This window comes from Schistocerca nitens, chromosome 1 (genome assembly GCF_023898315.1).
Source record: "Schistocerca nitens isolate TAMUIC-IGC-003100 chromosome 1, iqSchNite1.1, whole genome shotgun sequence".
Lineage (NCBI taxonomy): Eukaryota > Metazoa > Arthropoda > Insecta > Orthoptera > Acrididae > Schistocerca > Schistocerca nitens.
In genome coordinates, this window is record NC_064614.1 from 930,423,173 (window position 1) to 930,438,911 (window position 15,739).

The 15,739-nt window shown below is 42.4% G+C and overlaps 2 protein-coding genes across 3 annotated transcripts in view; one reads left to right on the forward strand and one right to left on the reverse strand.

Annotated features, from left to right (window-relative positions):
• LOC126193434 (3'(2'),5'-bisphosphate nucleotidase 1) overlaps positions 1-10,550 on the reverse strand; it is a 28,030-nt gene extending 17,480 nt beyond the window's left edge. Inside the window, exons 1-4 of the mRNA XM_049932686.1 lie at positions 9,912-10,550; positions 9,528-9,737; positions 9,025-9,073; positions 5,531-5,817 (exon numbers count right to left, since the gene is read on the reverse strand). Coding sequence (XP_049788643.1) covers positions 5,531-5,817; positions 9,025-9,073; positions 9,528-9,737; positions 9,912-10,031 — 666 coding nt within the window. The 5' untranslated portion in view covers positions 10,032-10,550. The remainder of the gene's footprint in view (positions 1-5,530; positions 5,818-9,024; positions 9,074-9,527; positions 9,738-9,911) is intronic.
• A 62-nt stretch (positions 10,551-10,612) lies between these two features.
• Positions 10,613-15,739, forward strand: part of LOC126193450 (N-terminal kinase-like protein) — a 138,119-nt gene continuing 132,992 nt past the window's right edge. For both annotated transcript variants that reach the window (XM_049932688.1, XM_049932687.1), the window contains exon 1: positions 10,613-10,836. In XM_049932688.1, coding sequence (XP_049788645.1) covers positions 10,723-10,836 — 114 coding nt within the window. In that variant the 5' untranslated portion in view covers positions 10,613-10,722. The remainder of the gene's footprint in view (positions 10,837-15,739) is intronic.

Below are 15,739 nucleotides of genomic sequence, written 5' to 3' on the forward strand. Positions count from 1 at the left end.
AGTGTCGGAAGTTCCATGCGGCTTTTCGCGGATGATGCTGCAATATACAGAGAAGTTGCAGCATTAGAAAATTGTAGCGAAATGCAGGAAGATCTGCAGCGGATAGGCACTTGGTGCAGGGAGTGGCAACTGTCCCTTAACATAGACAAATGTAATGTATTGCGAATACATAGAAAGAAGGATCCTTTATTGTATGATTATATGATAGCGGAACAAACACTGGTAGCAGTTACTTCTGTAAAATATCTGGGAGTATGCGTGCGGAACGATTTGAAGTGGAATGATCATATAAAATTAATTGTTGGTAAGGCGGGTACCAGGTTGAGATTCATTGGGAGAGTGCTTAGAAAATGTAGTCCAGCAACAAAGGAGGTGGCTTACAAAACACTCGTTCGACCTATACTTGAGTATTGCTCATCAGTGTGGGATCCGTACCAGATCGGGTTGACGGAGGAGATAGAGAAGATCCAAAGAAGAGCGGCGCGTTTCGTCACAGGGTTATTTGGTAACCGTGATAGCGTTACGGAGATGTTTAATAAACTCAAGTGGCAGACTCTGCAAGAGAGGCGCTCTGCATCGCGGTGTAGCTTGCTCGCCAGGTTTCGAGAGGGTGCGTTTCTGGATGAGGTATCGAGTATATTGCTTCCCCCTACTTATACCTCCCGAGGAGATCACAAATGTAAAATTAGAGAGATTAGAGCGCGCGCGGAGGCTTTCAGACAGTCGTTCTTCCCGCGAACCATACGCGACTGGAACAGGAAAGGGAGGTAATGACAGTGGCACGTTAAGTGCCCTCCGCCACACACCGTTGGGTGGCTTGCGGAGTATGAATGTAGATGTAGATATAGATGAAGAATTATCGTTCATATTTTGCAATATGGACAACATTCTAGTATTCTCTACTTCAGTAGAAAAGCATGTCACACACATGTGGCAGCTTTTTTGTCACCTCTAAGAGGATGGCATAATTATTAATGAAAGAAAGTGTGCACTAGGAAAACGTGAAGTTAAATTGCTGGGATACTTGGTCTCTGTCGCAGGCCAGTCAACACTGCTCACGCAGGTCAAAGCAATACAACAGATGGCCCCCTTCCACAACTTAGGCATGTTGAACTATTACAATGTCACTTGCTTATACTAGCAACCATACAAGAGCCACTCACAGTGTTACTTTCTGGCAGAAATATTACAAGAAATCACAAAAACCTGTGGACTGCAAATGCCAAAGCAGTTTTCCATGACCTAAAGAAACATCTATCAAAGGCAACACTGCTGGAACACCCGAAATTAAGCATACCTTTGGTGCTTGTGGTAGATCCAAGCCAGACGGCTGTGTGAGCACCTCTGCAACCAAAAGTTAATGGCAAATATCAGCTGCTCACTTTTTCCTCCAAGAACCTGATTCAACAGCAGCAAAACTGGAGTGCTATTGACCACAAATTGCTTGCTATTTACTTAGGTATTTTTGCAGACAACAAGCCTCCAGTAGCTATTTTTAACCTAGACACAGACCTCAAATCACGATGCAGGTGCAGGACTGACGTATGTATATAGCAGGGAAAAACAACATGGCTGCAGACTGCCTAACTCGAATTGTACTAGTTTAAACTCTACAAATCCGGCAGATTCAGCATCAAAGCAACAAGATTATCCTCTCTTGCACTGTCTTATACAGGAGCAGTGAATAGTATTGCAGCTCCGATGTGTATCAACCCTCAATAAGCTGGATGGAATTTGATGTGACATAGCAAAGGAAGGAGCAACCATACGTACCAGAGCAGTGTTGACATGAGGTTTTCAATGCACTACATCACCTAGCGTACCCACAAATCCAAGTCACAGCCAAATGAGTCTCCTCCACAGTTGTGTGGCTTGTAGTACAAAAAGTGTGTCACACATGGGCAAATGCCTGCCTGACTTGCCAGCATAATAAGATTAGCATGCTGTCTTCACACATACTGTTCACTTCCCAATGCCTTCAGCAAGGTTTTCGCACATACATGTGGACATTGTAGGGTAGCTACCGGATTCTGCAGGACAACATTATTTGCACACGAGTATATGTATTTTTCAGCTGATACAGCGTTACTTGCCAACAAAAAATTATAGTGTACAAATGTTTGTTTCAAATACAACTTGAAATGTGATATCTTCTTGCAGTAATCACTCCTGGGTATGTGATGATGGATAAATTCCGAAATGTATCGCATGAGCAATAAAAGTAATTCCTTGCCTGATGTTTGACTTTTACCACTGTGACCCAGTCAGACTGAATGAAGAACTACTGGTTATTATTAGAATAATGGTTGCCTCTCTCCTCCATAACTTTATGTCACATTTATACATGGTGAACATTAATAAACTGACAAACTGCTGGGATATGTCTCATTTATACATTGTGAACATTAATAAACTGACAAACTGCAGGGATATAAAGATGTGTCCAGAAATGCATTGTTGCCATGGTAGATGGTGCTGACAAATGACTTCCTCTGACCACATGGCAGCTGAATCTCAACATACGAGGTGCATTCAAGTTCTAAGGCCTCCGATTTTTTTTCTCCGGACTGGAAAGAGATAGAAACATACGCATTGTTTTAAAATGAGGCCGCGTTCATTGTCAATACATCGCAGAGATGGCAGCACCGTACGGCAGATGGAATTTTACCGGCAGCAGCGAGAATGAGAACTGTTTTAAATACTTAAAATGGCGACGTTTTCCTTACTTGAACAGCGTGCAATCATTTGTTTTCTGAATTTGCATGGTGTGAAACCAATTGAAATTCATCGACAGTTGAAGGATACATGTGGTGATGGAGTTATGGATGTGTCGAAAGTGCGTTCGTGGGTGCGACAGTTTAATGAAGGTAGAACATCGTGTGACAACAAACCGAAGCAACCTCGGGCTCGCACAAGCCGGTCTGACGACATGATCGGGAAAGTGGAGAGAATTGTTTTGGGGGATCGCCGAATGACTGTTGAACAGATCGCCTCCAGAGTTGGCATTTCTGTGGGTTCTGTGCACACAATCCTGCATGACGACCTGAAAATGCGAAAAGTGTCATCCAGGTGGGTGCCACGAATGCTGACGGACGACCACATGGCTGCCCGTGTGGCATGTTGCCAAGCAATGTTGACGCGCAACGACAGCATGAATGGGACTTCCTTTTCGTCGGTTGTGACAATGGACGAGACGTGGATGCCATTTTGCAATCCAGAAACAAAGCGCCAGTCAGCTCAATGGAAGCACACAGATTCACCGCCACCAAAAAAATTTCGGGTAACCGCCAGTGCTGAAAAAATGATGGTGTCCATGTTCTGGGACAGTGAGGGCGTAATCCTTACCCATTGCGTTCCAAAGGGCACTACGGTAACAGGTACATCCTACGAAAATGTTTTGAAGAACAAATTCCTTCCTGCACTGCAACAAAACGTCCGGGAAGGGCTGCGCGTGTGCTGTTTCACCAAGACAACGCACCCGCACATCGAGCTAACGTTACGTAACAGTTTCTTCGTGATAACAACTTTGAAGTGATTCCTCATGCTCCCTACCCACCTGACCTGGCTCCTAGTGACTTTTGGCTTTTTCCAACAATGAAAGACACTCTCCGTCGCCGTACATTCACCAGCCGCACTGCTATTGCCTCAGCGATTTTCCAGTGGTCAAAACAGACTCCTAAAGAAGCCTTCGCCGCTGCCATGGAATCATGGTGTCAGCGTTGTGAAAAATGTGTACGTCTGCAGGGCGATTACGTCGAGAAGTAACGCCAGTTTCATCGGTTTCGGGTGAGTAGTTAATTAGAAAAAAAATCGGAGGCCTTAGAACTTGAATGCACCCCTTGAATCAATGTAACATATTATACATCTACAAATATACTCCATAAGCCACTGTGCAGTGCATGACAGAGGGTCAATCATACCAATATTATCCATTCTTAGCTCATTCTCACGATACTAGGTGAGATATACGAAGACAACAACATAACTGTTGCAATTTCTTTCTCAAATACCAATTCTCTAAATTTATCCAACATGGTTTTGCAAAAACTGCACATTTCTTCCTTGGATTCCCCTTTAAGTTCTCCGAGCATTTCTGGTACACTATAGTACTAGCTACAGGAACCTGTTATGACCCTAGTAGTATATATCTGAATTCATTCAATGTTTATTGTCATGCCTGACTGAGAAGAACTTCACACACTGGAACAATATTACAGAACTGATCACACTAGTGTCTTGTAAGCTATTTCCTTGACATGTGCATCGTCCTTCCACAGAATCGTTCCAATAAATCTGAGTCATCCATTTGTGTTCCCTCAAACTGACGTTACGTGACTGCCCCATTTCATTTGACATCTAGGTATTACACCTAAATATGTATACAATTTGACATGCTCAAGATGTTCACTACTAATCTTATAATCAAATTGTGTTGGTTCCGTGTCTTTCTTTTTTATAGGTATTATTGAACATTTATCTACATTTAAAGAGAGCTACCATTCATTATGACAAGTGGAATTTTGGTCCAAGTCTTTTCGCAGTTCCTCACAATTGTCAAACAACAATAGTTTCCTGTACACAACAACAATATAGACAAACAATGTTACAATACTGTTGATCCTATCTGATAACTCATTTGCGTGTATTGAGAACATTACAGAGACACTTATGAAAGATCCATAACACAGTACAATTTAATTTCACATAACCCAGTTATAATAGTGATAGAAATAATCATAAAAATCCAAGGGGACTGAGGTCTATGGGTGCTTGTGATTTTGCAATATCTAGGGTGAAGTTGCAGCTTTTGAAATGCTGTTGATGCACTCATCTATGCCGTCCAAAAAAGGGATAGAACTCAAATATTGAATTACAAACCACAAGAAGTTCAGGAAATATTATATATCTGAAATGAAATTTTAGAGTCTAAAGGTTGTCATTCAAGTGAACAGGCTCAGGATCTGGAACTGCCAAGCATATTTACAATCAATAAGATGAAAGAGGGGTGGGAGCGGGGGAGGGGCATATCCATTGTGCTACTTAAAACAATGTTTATAAATAGGTCAAAGGAAAAACAAACCGAACAAACACTTGAAGAGGTTTCAGGCATTTGCTTCTATGTGCGTTTTGTAAGTTGTTATTCAGTATTACTCGGTAAGGCTTTTATAAAGTTCTTGCCTATTTCATATGTGGATGACATGTAGAAGGTAAGCACTTTCCAACAGTTGTAAATTTTATTTGTCGCTTCTGCATTTGAATTATTTTGAAGCTTATGAAGAGGGTCTAAAATGTTTTGCTACCGCACAAATAGCCTGGCTAATGCAAGTGACATTACCAAGTACATGAGAGACACTTCCTGAAAGAGATGACATCTTTATGTACATCTTATTAGATAAAGAATCTATCATATTTATGCATCAGTTCATCATTTTTTATATGTTGTACGAGGCACAAAAAAATCTGCATAGCGGAACAACACATATTTTGCATCTAAGAATGAATCTCACATAATGAGGTACTTGTAACCTACCTTATGACCAGCACCACCAACTCGTAGTACATTGTCTGGCTGTAGTGCATCCAAGGCAGCTTGCACAACTTCATTGGAATGAGAACGTGTCGTCGTTATAATACGCTGACCTTCAGGAGGTGGCTGTGGCACAAAGCCTCCCACGCCAACACCGACAATGCCCCACATTGTCCGACCTATTACTGCTTCGGGTTCTTTGTAATTATAATACGGCTGATGTATGACACCTCCAATAGCTTTGTCACCAACAGCAATCCCTATTAGTACTGTAACATGATCCAGCAACCCTGTAAAAATCAAAAGTTCAAACTGTGTTTTATGCAAAATAATAAATTAATGTATTATCAAAATCTTGTGACACTTCCACAAATAAAAGCTAGTATACCACATATCAAAACTCAGCTTTCATAGTTAGTGAGCATACTCATAAATCAATGAGAATCTTAGATCGAGACAAATGTTATTACTTCAGATGACTGAGGTGTGAAACACAAACAATGGTATACGCAGATCAGATTCACATATCAGAGAAGTTACCAGTTCATGATGAAGTACTCAAAGGAAGTTAGTTCACTAACAATAATCTCAGTGGCCAAATGATACTGGTGGGGTATCCCATTTCAAGATGTGCTTTGTATGATGCCCAAATGTTAACGATAGGTGCTGTGTATGGCACATGTGTAGATACATCACTTGAGCAGTCTGTTACAGACAGGTGCATAGTGCTCATACCAGTAAGTCACAAGTTGACAAATGTGGAATGTGTGTAATAACAGTGCAAGACCCATGAATTTTAACGTATCAGAGAGCATACAAGAACTGAGGTCTCCAAAGTCAACAGTGCCTCAGCTACATTTCACACAGATAAAATGACACACAGAATAACGCCAAGTGTTCACGAATGGACGAGATAGCTACTCTGTCGAGCACTATCAATATCTGCAGTGAGTTGGATCACTGATCTGAATGTGTGGGTTTGAGAACCATTTCTGTCAGGACTGTGTGGAGGCAAATGCAGAACATGGACTTCAGCAGCTGATGACTGATTTTTGTCCTCTTGCTGACGCCTTGATACAGAGGTCAATGACTGACACGGGCCCATGAATGTAGTCACTGGATTATGGAAAGTAGTGGTATGCAACACGGTCTGATGAAACCTGGTTTCAGTTGTATCAAGCTGATGGGCATGTCAGAGTGTGGCATATGCTCCACAAAGCTACTGATTGTGTGTGTCAACAAGGTTATGTCCAAGAAGGGGGTGGATCAGTTATAGTCTAGGCAGTGTCACATGGCCACAATTGGGCCTCGTCTGGCAACAGGGACTAATAACAAGTGCATGTTAATTGAATATTCTTACAGATCATCTGCATCCTTTTGTGACATTACAGTACCTGTTCAAAATGCGAGATTTCAATAAGACAATGTGAAATATCACCACTGGTTGCATACAGGTGGCTCGATGCACACTCCAGTGGATTCACCAAGACAACGCACCCACCAGTTTCTTCGTGATAACAACTTTGAAGTGATTCCTCATGCTCCCTACTCAACTGACCTGGCTCCTAGTGACTTTTGGCTTTTTCCAACAATGAAAGACACTCTCCGTGGCCGTACATTCACCAGCCGCACTGCTATTGCCTCAGCGATTTTCCAGTGGTCAAAACAGACTCCTAAAGAAGCCACCACCACCACCACCACAACCCCTTTGTTATATGCAACAATTCATTATCATCAACTGGTGTTTTCCCTCAGCAATTAAAAATGCAAAACTAGTACACTACTGGCCATTAAAATTGCTACACCACAAAGATGACGCGCTGCAGACGCGAAATTTAACCGATAGGAAGAAGATGCTGTGATATGCAAGTGATTAGCTTTTCAGAGCATTCACACAAGGTTGGCCTCGGTGGCGACACTTACAACGTGCTGACATGAGGAAAGTTTCCAACCAATTTCTCATACACAAACAGCAGTTGACCGATGTTGCCTGGTGAAACATTGTTGTGATGCCTCGTGTAAGGAGGAGAAATGCGTACCATCGCATTTCCAACTTTGATAAAGGTCAGATTGTAGCCTATTGTGATTGCGGTTTATCATATCGCGACATTGCTGCTCGCGTTGGTCGAGATCCAATGACTGTTAGCAGAATATGGAATCGGTGGGTTCAGGAGGGTAATACGGAATGATCGTGCAGCCACGTCTCGATCCCTGAGTCAACAGATGGGGACGTTTGCAAGACAACAACCATCTGCACAAACCGTTTGACGACCTTTGCAGCAGCATCGACTATCAGCTCGGAGACCACGGCTGCGGTTACCCTTGACACTGCATCACAGACAGGAGCGCCTGCAATGGTGTACTCAACAACGAACCTGGGTGCACGAATGGCAAAATGTCATTTTTGTGGTTGAATCCAGGTTCTGTTTACAGCATCATGATGGTCGCATCCATGTTTGGCGACATCGCGGTGAACGCACATTGGAAGCGTGTATTCGTCATTGCCATACTGGCGTATCACCCGGCGTGATGGTATGGGGTGCCATTGGATGCATGTCTCAGTCATCACTTGTTTGCACTGACGGCACTTTGAACAGTGTACATTACATTTCAGATGTGTTACAACCTGTGGCTCTAGCCTTCATTCGATCACTGCGAAACCCTACATTTCAGCAGGATAATGCACTACCGCATGTTGCAGTCCTGTACAGGCCTTTCTGGATACACAAAATGTTCGACTGCAGCCCTGGCCAGCACATTCTCCAGATCTCTCACCAATTGAAAAAGTCTGGTCAACGGTGGCCGAGCAACTGGCTCGTCACAATATGCCAGTCACTACTCTTGATGAACTGTGGTATCGTGTTGAAGCTGCATGGGCAGTTGTACCTGTACACGCCATCCAAGCTCTGTTTGACTCAATGCCCAGGCGTATAAAGGCCATTATTACGGGCAGAGGTGGTTGTTCTGGGTATTGATTTCTCAGGATCTATGCACCCAAATTGCGTGAAAATGTAATCACATGTCAGTTCTAGTATAATATATTTGTCCAATGAATACCCGTTTATCATCTGCATTTCTTCTTGGTGTGGCAATTTTAATGGCCAGTAGTGTATACACATATATGCCATATGTATAAGAAGGGTGGGGGGTTCACTCATTTTTTTGAAAACTGCTAAAAAAGTGTTCTTCCGACAACTGACTATAAACTGAGACTTCTGGGTAAACCAGGACTTGAACCCATGTTTGAGTCCTCATCCGACACACCGTTTTAATCTGCCCCACACTACACTGCAGAATGAAAGACTCAGTCCAAAGAACAATATTATTTCTAATCGTCACAAATGCTTCCAACCACAGCACTCAGCTGAAACAGTTACTTTCAATCCAATAAACCATGTTTTCAACTGCAAGTGTAAGTCTTCGATTTAAGTCATACATGACAACAGGAGAAAAGTCACAAAAATTATAGAAGTAGGTAAGTTGGGAAGATTACAAACCCTGTGTGTATTCTGATGTTCCATCCAAAGGATCAACCCAAATCACAACCTGCAAAGTGTACAACATGATTTATTAGTAATAAATTTTTCTGATTGTTCGGATGTAATTTTCAGAGTGTCAACAAACTACAGCTCAACCAAGCAAAGTGTGCCCTGGGAGAAGAACAGTGAAGTCTGAAATTATCAAAACCGAAGTGCAGCACAAACAGCACATATTTGTCCCTCAATTACTCACATTAATTACTTGTAAAAGAGAATAATATTTGCTGTATGTGACACCCTCTCATTTTTTTCTTTTACCCTGAGTAAATAAATAGCTTTCTCATTTGTGATGAAGAGGAAGAACAAAAATTTCTGATGTCTTCACCAGGTACATACTACAGTTGATATAGCTGTAAGACACTGACAACACGAACATTTTAATGCATTTCCAAGATGAAGAGCAAGAAATTTAACACATGTAATCTATGTGATCACTATTTAATATCAAGATTGGTTCTTACATCCTTTTCAGAAACATTTTGCAGTTCCTTTGGGCAAGTTTCTTTTAGAACCTCTTGGTTACTATCAGTCACAAGCCAATCTGAGGGTACTTCACAAGTTGATGAACCTTCTTCACCAATAATGGTGACTGCTGGAAACTGCTGTGATAGAGAGGAAATGATGCACCGCTGTGCAGATCTATCAGCTTCAGTTTGCAAATCATTTTTGCCCTGCAAATTATGTTGTCGTTAGATAAACTATGAGTAAACGATTTCCTTTTTCTAAGTTATAAATAATGAACATAATTTCATTTTATGGCAATAACTGCACATATGTACACTATCCCATGACGAAAAAGTTATGTATTCTATTTGATGTCCAAAAAAGAGTAGTCTAGTTCTTACCTTTTCAACAATGCCTAATTCGCCTTGCGACATAATATCTCGTATAATTTTTCCAGCTCTATTGGCCACATTAACCGATGAAGCAACAATCCTTAATAAAAGAGGTATACTTTGCGCCATTGCTGCGTTGTTTCTCAACTGAATACTCAACTTCTTTTCAGATCTTATATAAAAACCGTCAAGGTTGCGAGTTTCAAGTATTAGATACGCTAAGTCTGTGGTAAAACCTACTTTCTCCTGTACATGAGCGCAGCCAACACCAGTGTCAACTAGTATGCGGTTTTGAGGGTTCCTGCCGTTTCTGTTAACTTATTGCCACCTTCAAACAATTTCTAGAATCAAAATTATGGAATACTATGATGCACATGTCACGGTTTTCATCATCTGTTTGTTCTGACTGTTATCTCAGCCTTCACGGCCACTTGTCCTTTTCACCTAATTTAATGTAAAGGAGATTATTTGTTATAAGTGCTTAGTCGCGTTTAACCAACACCCAGGACAACTAACACAAAAGAATCTACTTAAATATTACGTAAGTTATTTTCTCATTTCATACAAGCGACCAATATATAAATATTTGGCTTTTCATTCCCATTATGAAGATCGATGCCGTTCGCGCGCACTTTTGACGTTGTTTTGCTTTCATACACTTTCAAAGATAATAGTCGTAAAGTTGAAAATTACACCACATGAGTCAAAGCACTCCGTTACTCATGTAAGCAAATGTACGTGGGACTTGTCAGGTGCTATGAATTAGTGTTCGAGAACCCTAAATCATGCGTTTGTACAGAAAAGAAAACGTGTTTACATAATGTGGTCATTTTTCGCTAGAGATCCGTCTAAAGATTTTCCTTACGAGATAGGAGACATAGTGACAGGACTCGAGGATAAAAGTGTATGGGCTCTTCATCAGGCAAAGAAAAAGGTAAACACAAGCTTGCAAGCATCAGTATGTGGAAACACGTCTGTATTTGTCGGTGTACTTATTACAGTATACATTAATGTACCCGTTGCGCAAAACAACCCATGGTTATTCGTACCTTTGATGGCCAAGCACAGCAAAGTTCTATGTGCCCTAGTACAGTAGGTAAGGATTGCAAGCAGCGGACTTAGTATTTACTGCACAATTTCATTATTTCACTCGCCCTCCGAAGGAAGCATAAGAGAATAAAGCCACCCACGACAGGAAGGTGGCAGCATTTTATTTGAAACTATACTGTGTTATTGAGTGGGGAGTGTCATAAGTTTTAAAGAAAATTGCATGAAATTAAAAAACCAATCGTGCTATTTTGGAGAGAGTCGTAGTAAAATATGTGTTTCATAGGTTTTTATATAATCTGTCATCGAGTCTGTAGAAGAGCTTTATAAAATGTTTGCGCATTTCCAGATACGAAACAGCCGTGTTAGTCTTCAGTAGACTTATTTACTTGCCTCATAAACATTTTCAACATATATTGTTGTCTGATGATCTATGTTTTGAGTAAATATTTGTAGCTTGCTGGAAGCATAAAATAATCACAAAAAATAGACCTTCATAGAACTTTCATGGGCTACAGATGTAGGTGGTGTGTTAGACAATAAAATGTGATTGAATACACCAGTTATGGAATGCTAACTATAAAACATAAGCCTTCCAGGTTCAAGTCCTATTGTAGGGAACTAATATGAAGTTCACCAACTTCAGGGATGTTTCAAATTCGTGTGATTATTAAGATTATTTATTGATAGTAGGTGAAAGTATTAAGCAGTTGCATTGATGGAGAAATTTACTTTAAACAGACTGATTTCTCAGGTGGATGGAGCCCGATGCACCTAATCTCCATTTTAGCCTATACCTAGCACACACTATTTTGCACTTTCCTGGGGCCTCCCACCAGCAGGCACCATGGTCACATGACACTAGAGAAGCAGGTGCATAAATATAATGATGCAAGGTTTCTTGTGATCATCTGAGTGTCAAAAGCGTCTGTCATCATTTTCATCTGGGTACCCTTCCAGTTAGTTGGGTAGGACTTTAGTGCACAATATACCTCCATCTGATTGTATGATTATAAACTTTATCTTTTATGTCCAGCAATGTTGTTATTTTCTGAAGGGAGGACTCCTTCCAAGTACAGTTATTTCAGAGTAAATCCTAGAGGTTACAGTCTCTTGCATCCTTTGGACATGCCCAAACCATTTCAGCTGTGCAATGTGTAATCTTTCCTCCAGTGAACAGGTCGCTTACATGCTGTACCTAATGCATGCACTTCTAATTTAGCCCCTTCTTGTCTTCGTCATAGCGGATCGTAAAAATTTCATTTCACATGCTTGTTGTTTGCTGATCTTTCTTTTTGATACCACACAGATCTCCAAGCCATATATCATTAGTGGGCAAAAGTATGATTTGAGTGTTGTCTGTTTAGCTTTTATGGGAACTGTTTTATCCCAGGCTAGATTTTGTACTTGATTGAACATAGTACCTGTTGAAACTGATTTGGACTACTAACTCAGCACTCCTCTGGTGTGATACATAAAAAATAACTGAAACTTTCTACATATTCAGTTCTTCCTCCGTGAAGTCTGAGGTTACATTGGCTGGGTGTTCTGCTCAGTTTCCTTATTACTGTTTTCAGATGAAGAGGTACCCCTGCATTTGAAATGAGTCACCAGGTTTAACCATTGACATAGGAACAACGTGACAAATGGTGGAAATAACGTTGCAGCAATAATGGCATTTACAAATCAGTCTGTTATCACAGCAAGTTTTCTTTTAATTTGACATTTGTTGGCTTGGCCATCTCACAACCAGACTGTCACCTTCCAACCTAATCTAGACGTCAAGCAAGGTTATAGATCAATCAGTCACCACAATGAGGTTTTTTTGCCATCAAATTTGCAACTTCACCAGCTAACAACAAAACTGTGATTATGTGCACCAAAATGTGGCAGTACTGCAGCCATTAACAATATGTCACTTGTCAAAAGTGACTATTGTATTGAATATTCCTCTTGACTCCTGTTTTCTTCTTCTGTTAATTCGTACTCATTAAATTAAATCAATCTAGTTTCATCTAAAACTCTTACTGTCTCTCTCCCCAAATGGCAATATCATATGTGCAAACTAAGATGTTTAAATTTCCAGATTCCACACCTTTAAGTGTTTTAATAATTACTCCCTTGAATACAATGAAAATTGATGAAAATAGTGCACTACAATGTTGTTTACCCCTCTTCAAAACAATTCTGATGTATCGTTTTCTACTTGTACATTCCTTTCACGTTTTTGTACAGCAGTTGGATGTTTCGTTCTGTGAACATATGGTAAGCTGGCGGCTGTGTTGGCTCCTTGAGTCTCAGGATCTTCTGGTTCCGTCCCAAGGTGGTTTTCGCCAAGACCGATCCACTACTGATAATATGATTTATCTGGAGTCCCCTGCCATCTGAATAGTTTTTGCCCAACAACAACACATTAGAGCCCTCTTCTTTAATCTGCAAAAGACTTATGACACCTCATGGAGCCACCACATTCTTGAATCGTACATGAGTGGGGTCCATTCCTGATTTTTATCCACAACTTCTTGTCACACTGCACTTTCCAGGTTTGAGTTGATGCTTCCCACAGTGCTCCACTTATCCAAGAGAATGTTGTCCTGCAGGGCTCTGTACTGAGTGTCCCTTTCTTTCTAGTAGCCATCAGTGGTCTAGCAGCAGCTGTGGGGGTCTTCAGTATCACCCTCCTTGTATGCTGATATTTGCTTCTACTCTTGCTCCTCTAGTGTGTGTGTGTGTTGCTGAATGTTGAGTGCAAGGTGCCATACGAAAGGTACAGGCGCAGGTACTGCTCTTTCGACAACAACATACTATTCATCCATAACCAGAACTTGGCCCCGACTACCAACTACTCAGTGTGGTGGAGACTTATTGCTTTTTAGAAGTGGTCTTCAGTTCTCAGTTGACGTCGATCCCCCACCTTTGCCAGCTAAAGTGAAAGTGCTGGGGTGCAGATCACACTCTCCTTCTGCAGCTTTACAAAGTCCTGATACAATCCCGCCTTGATTTTGGGAATCTGCCATATGGTTCGGCATTGCCTCAGCATTGTGGATACTGTATCCAATAAATTACCACAGGGTTTGACTTGCAACAGGAGCCTTTCAAACTAGCCCCATGAAGAGATTGATGAAGGGGGCTGGGATGCCTCAATTGCAGTGCTGCAGGGTCGGTAATCAAACCCGGGACTCCAGATGGCCGAGCTGAAGCCGGGAGCTACCGCGCCATATTTCGTCCGGAGGTGGAGCAAGTTCAAGAGCGTCGAGGGGCAGTACTGGTTGATACAGTGGTATTTGGCAGCATTGCTTTATTCAGCTGATTTACAGTATTTGATGGGTGCAGCGTAGTGTCGGCGTACCGCCCACAGCATTGTCTAGCGAGTCCAGCCGGCTCAGCAACTCCTGGTATGCCGACGCTGCTGCTGTTGTTATCGAGGCCGCTCAGCTGGATGTCGGCCACGCTCTGTCCGGTTGCCGCCCGCCTATGCGTCGCATCTTGCGCAGCATACCTGCCTGCGATTCGGGGGACTGCTACAGTCCCTGGTCCTCGCTGCCGTCCACCTGTTTGGCGTGCTCTGTCCATCCATGGGACAAAGGTGGATGTACTGGTCCCTCGGGCCGCCGCCGCTGTTCCCAGGATAGGACTGGACTCGAACCCACACCCTCCTGGACGCTGTGCCACTAGTGGTGCTTGCCGGATGGCAACACCTACCACCGTCTCTGGTGCTGCCGCAGCGCTGCTGCACCTCCCGCAGTGTGTGCCTAGCCCGGAACCCTGGTACGTCAGGTGGGAAGCGAACGTCGCTCGTAGACTATAGTGGAACCTACCCCTCCTGGACCCGCTGCAGACCGCTGTCACTGCCCTCTTTCAGGCAGACCATGTGATCTCCAAGTTCCAAGCTGACGTTCCGTCCCGCCCCAGTGTTGTGTCCCTGGAGGCGGAATATAGCCCGAACAAGTACGTAGAAACAAAGTACAAGTTTATGCCGAACACTTGTAACATTGCTGCCAGACTGTCCCCTATAAGCGTAGACAAGCACAGGTCCATCCCGACGCTTGATTGTCCTGTCACACTCTCTCTCTAGCTAAAATTGCCCAACTATTTATACTGGTTTTCCCCTCGCTTCTGAAGTAGTGTCAGAGAGACTATGGCAGGGATATATTCCCACACATCAGCCACTTACAAATTGCCCTCCTGGCTCTGGCCTAGTGCCCCGCCTCATACATTGCAATAACTTCAAGCAACGCTGCAGTTTCCTGCCTCGTTGTTGCACCACTCAAAACAAATTGTGCGTGCAATACCGCCGTCTCAGCTCCACGCCCACGAGTTCCATGTTTACATTGCCTTGCCTGATGGCTGTCAACTGTGACCACACACTGCCAGCAGCCACAGACTCCAACATACAACTGCGCCTTCATTTAATTTTGATAAAATTACCCTTTCCCTCGACTAAGATTGACACTAGCACAGCATACCTCCCTCTTTTCAACAAGATTCGTCTCGATTCGAGATAAAATAGATGTGGCCTGTGGCTGCGTAAACATACCTTGTTTACAAAACTTACAGTCTACAGACTAAAACTAACGGGAACATCAAAACATTAGCTCTACACCTATGCACTGTTTACACTGGTTACCCCTGCTGTAGGCAACTGATGTGTTGGCACCTCCCCCACTGGTGCATGTTTGCACATTCTCCATAAAGCTATACTGAAGAAAAATAGAAAAAACGGCACACCCTGTGGCTGAAATGCCCACTGTCATTATCCTGTTGCTTCGATGCTGTTGTAACATTTGAAC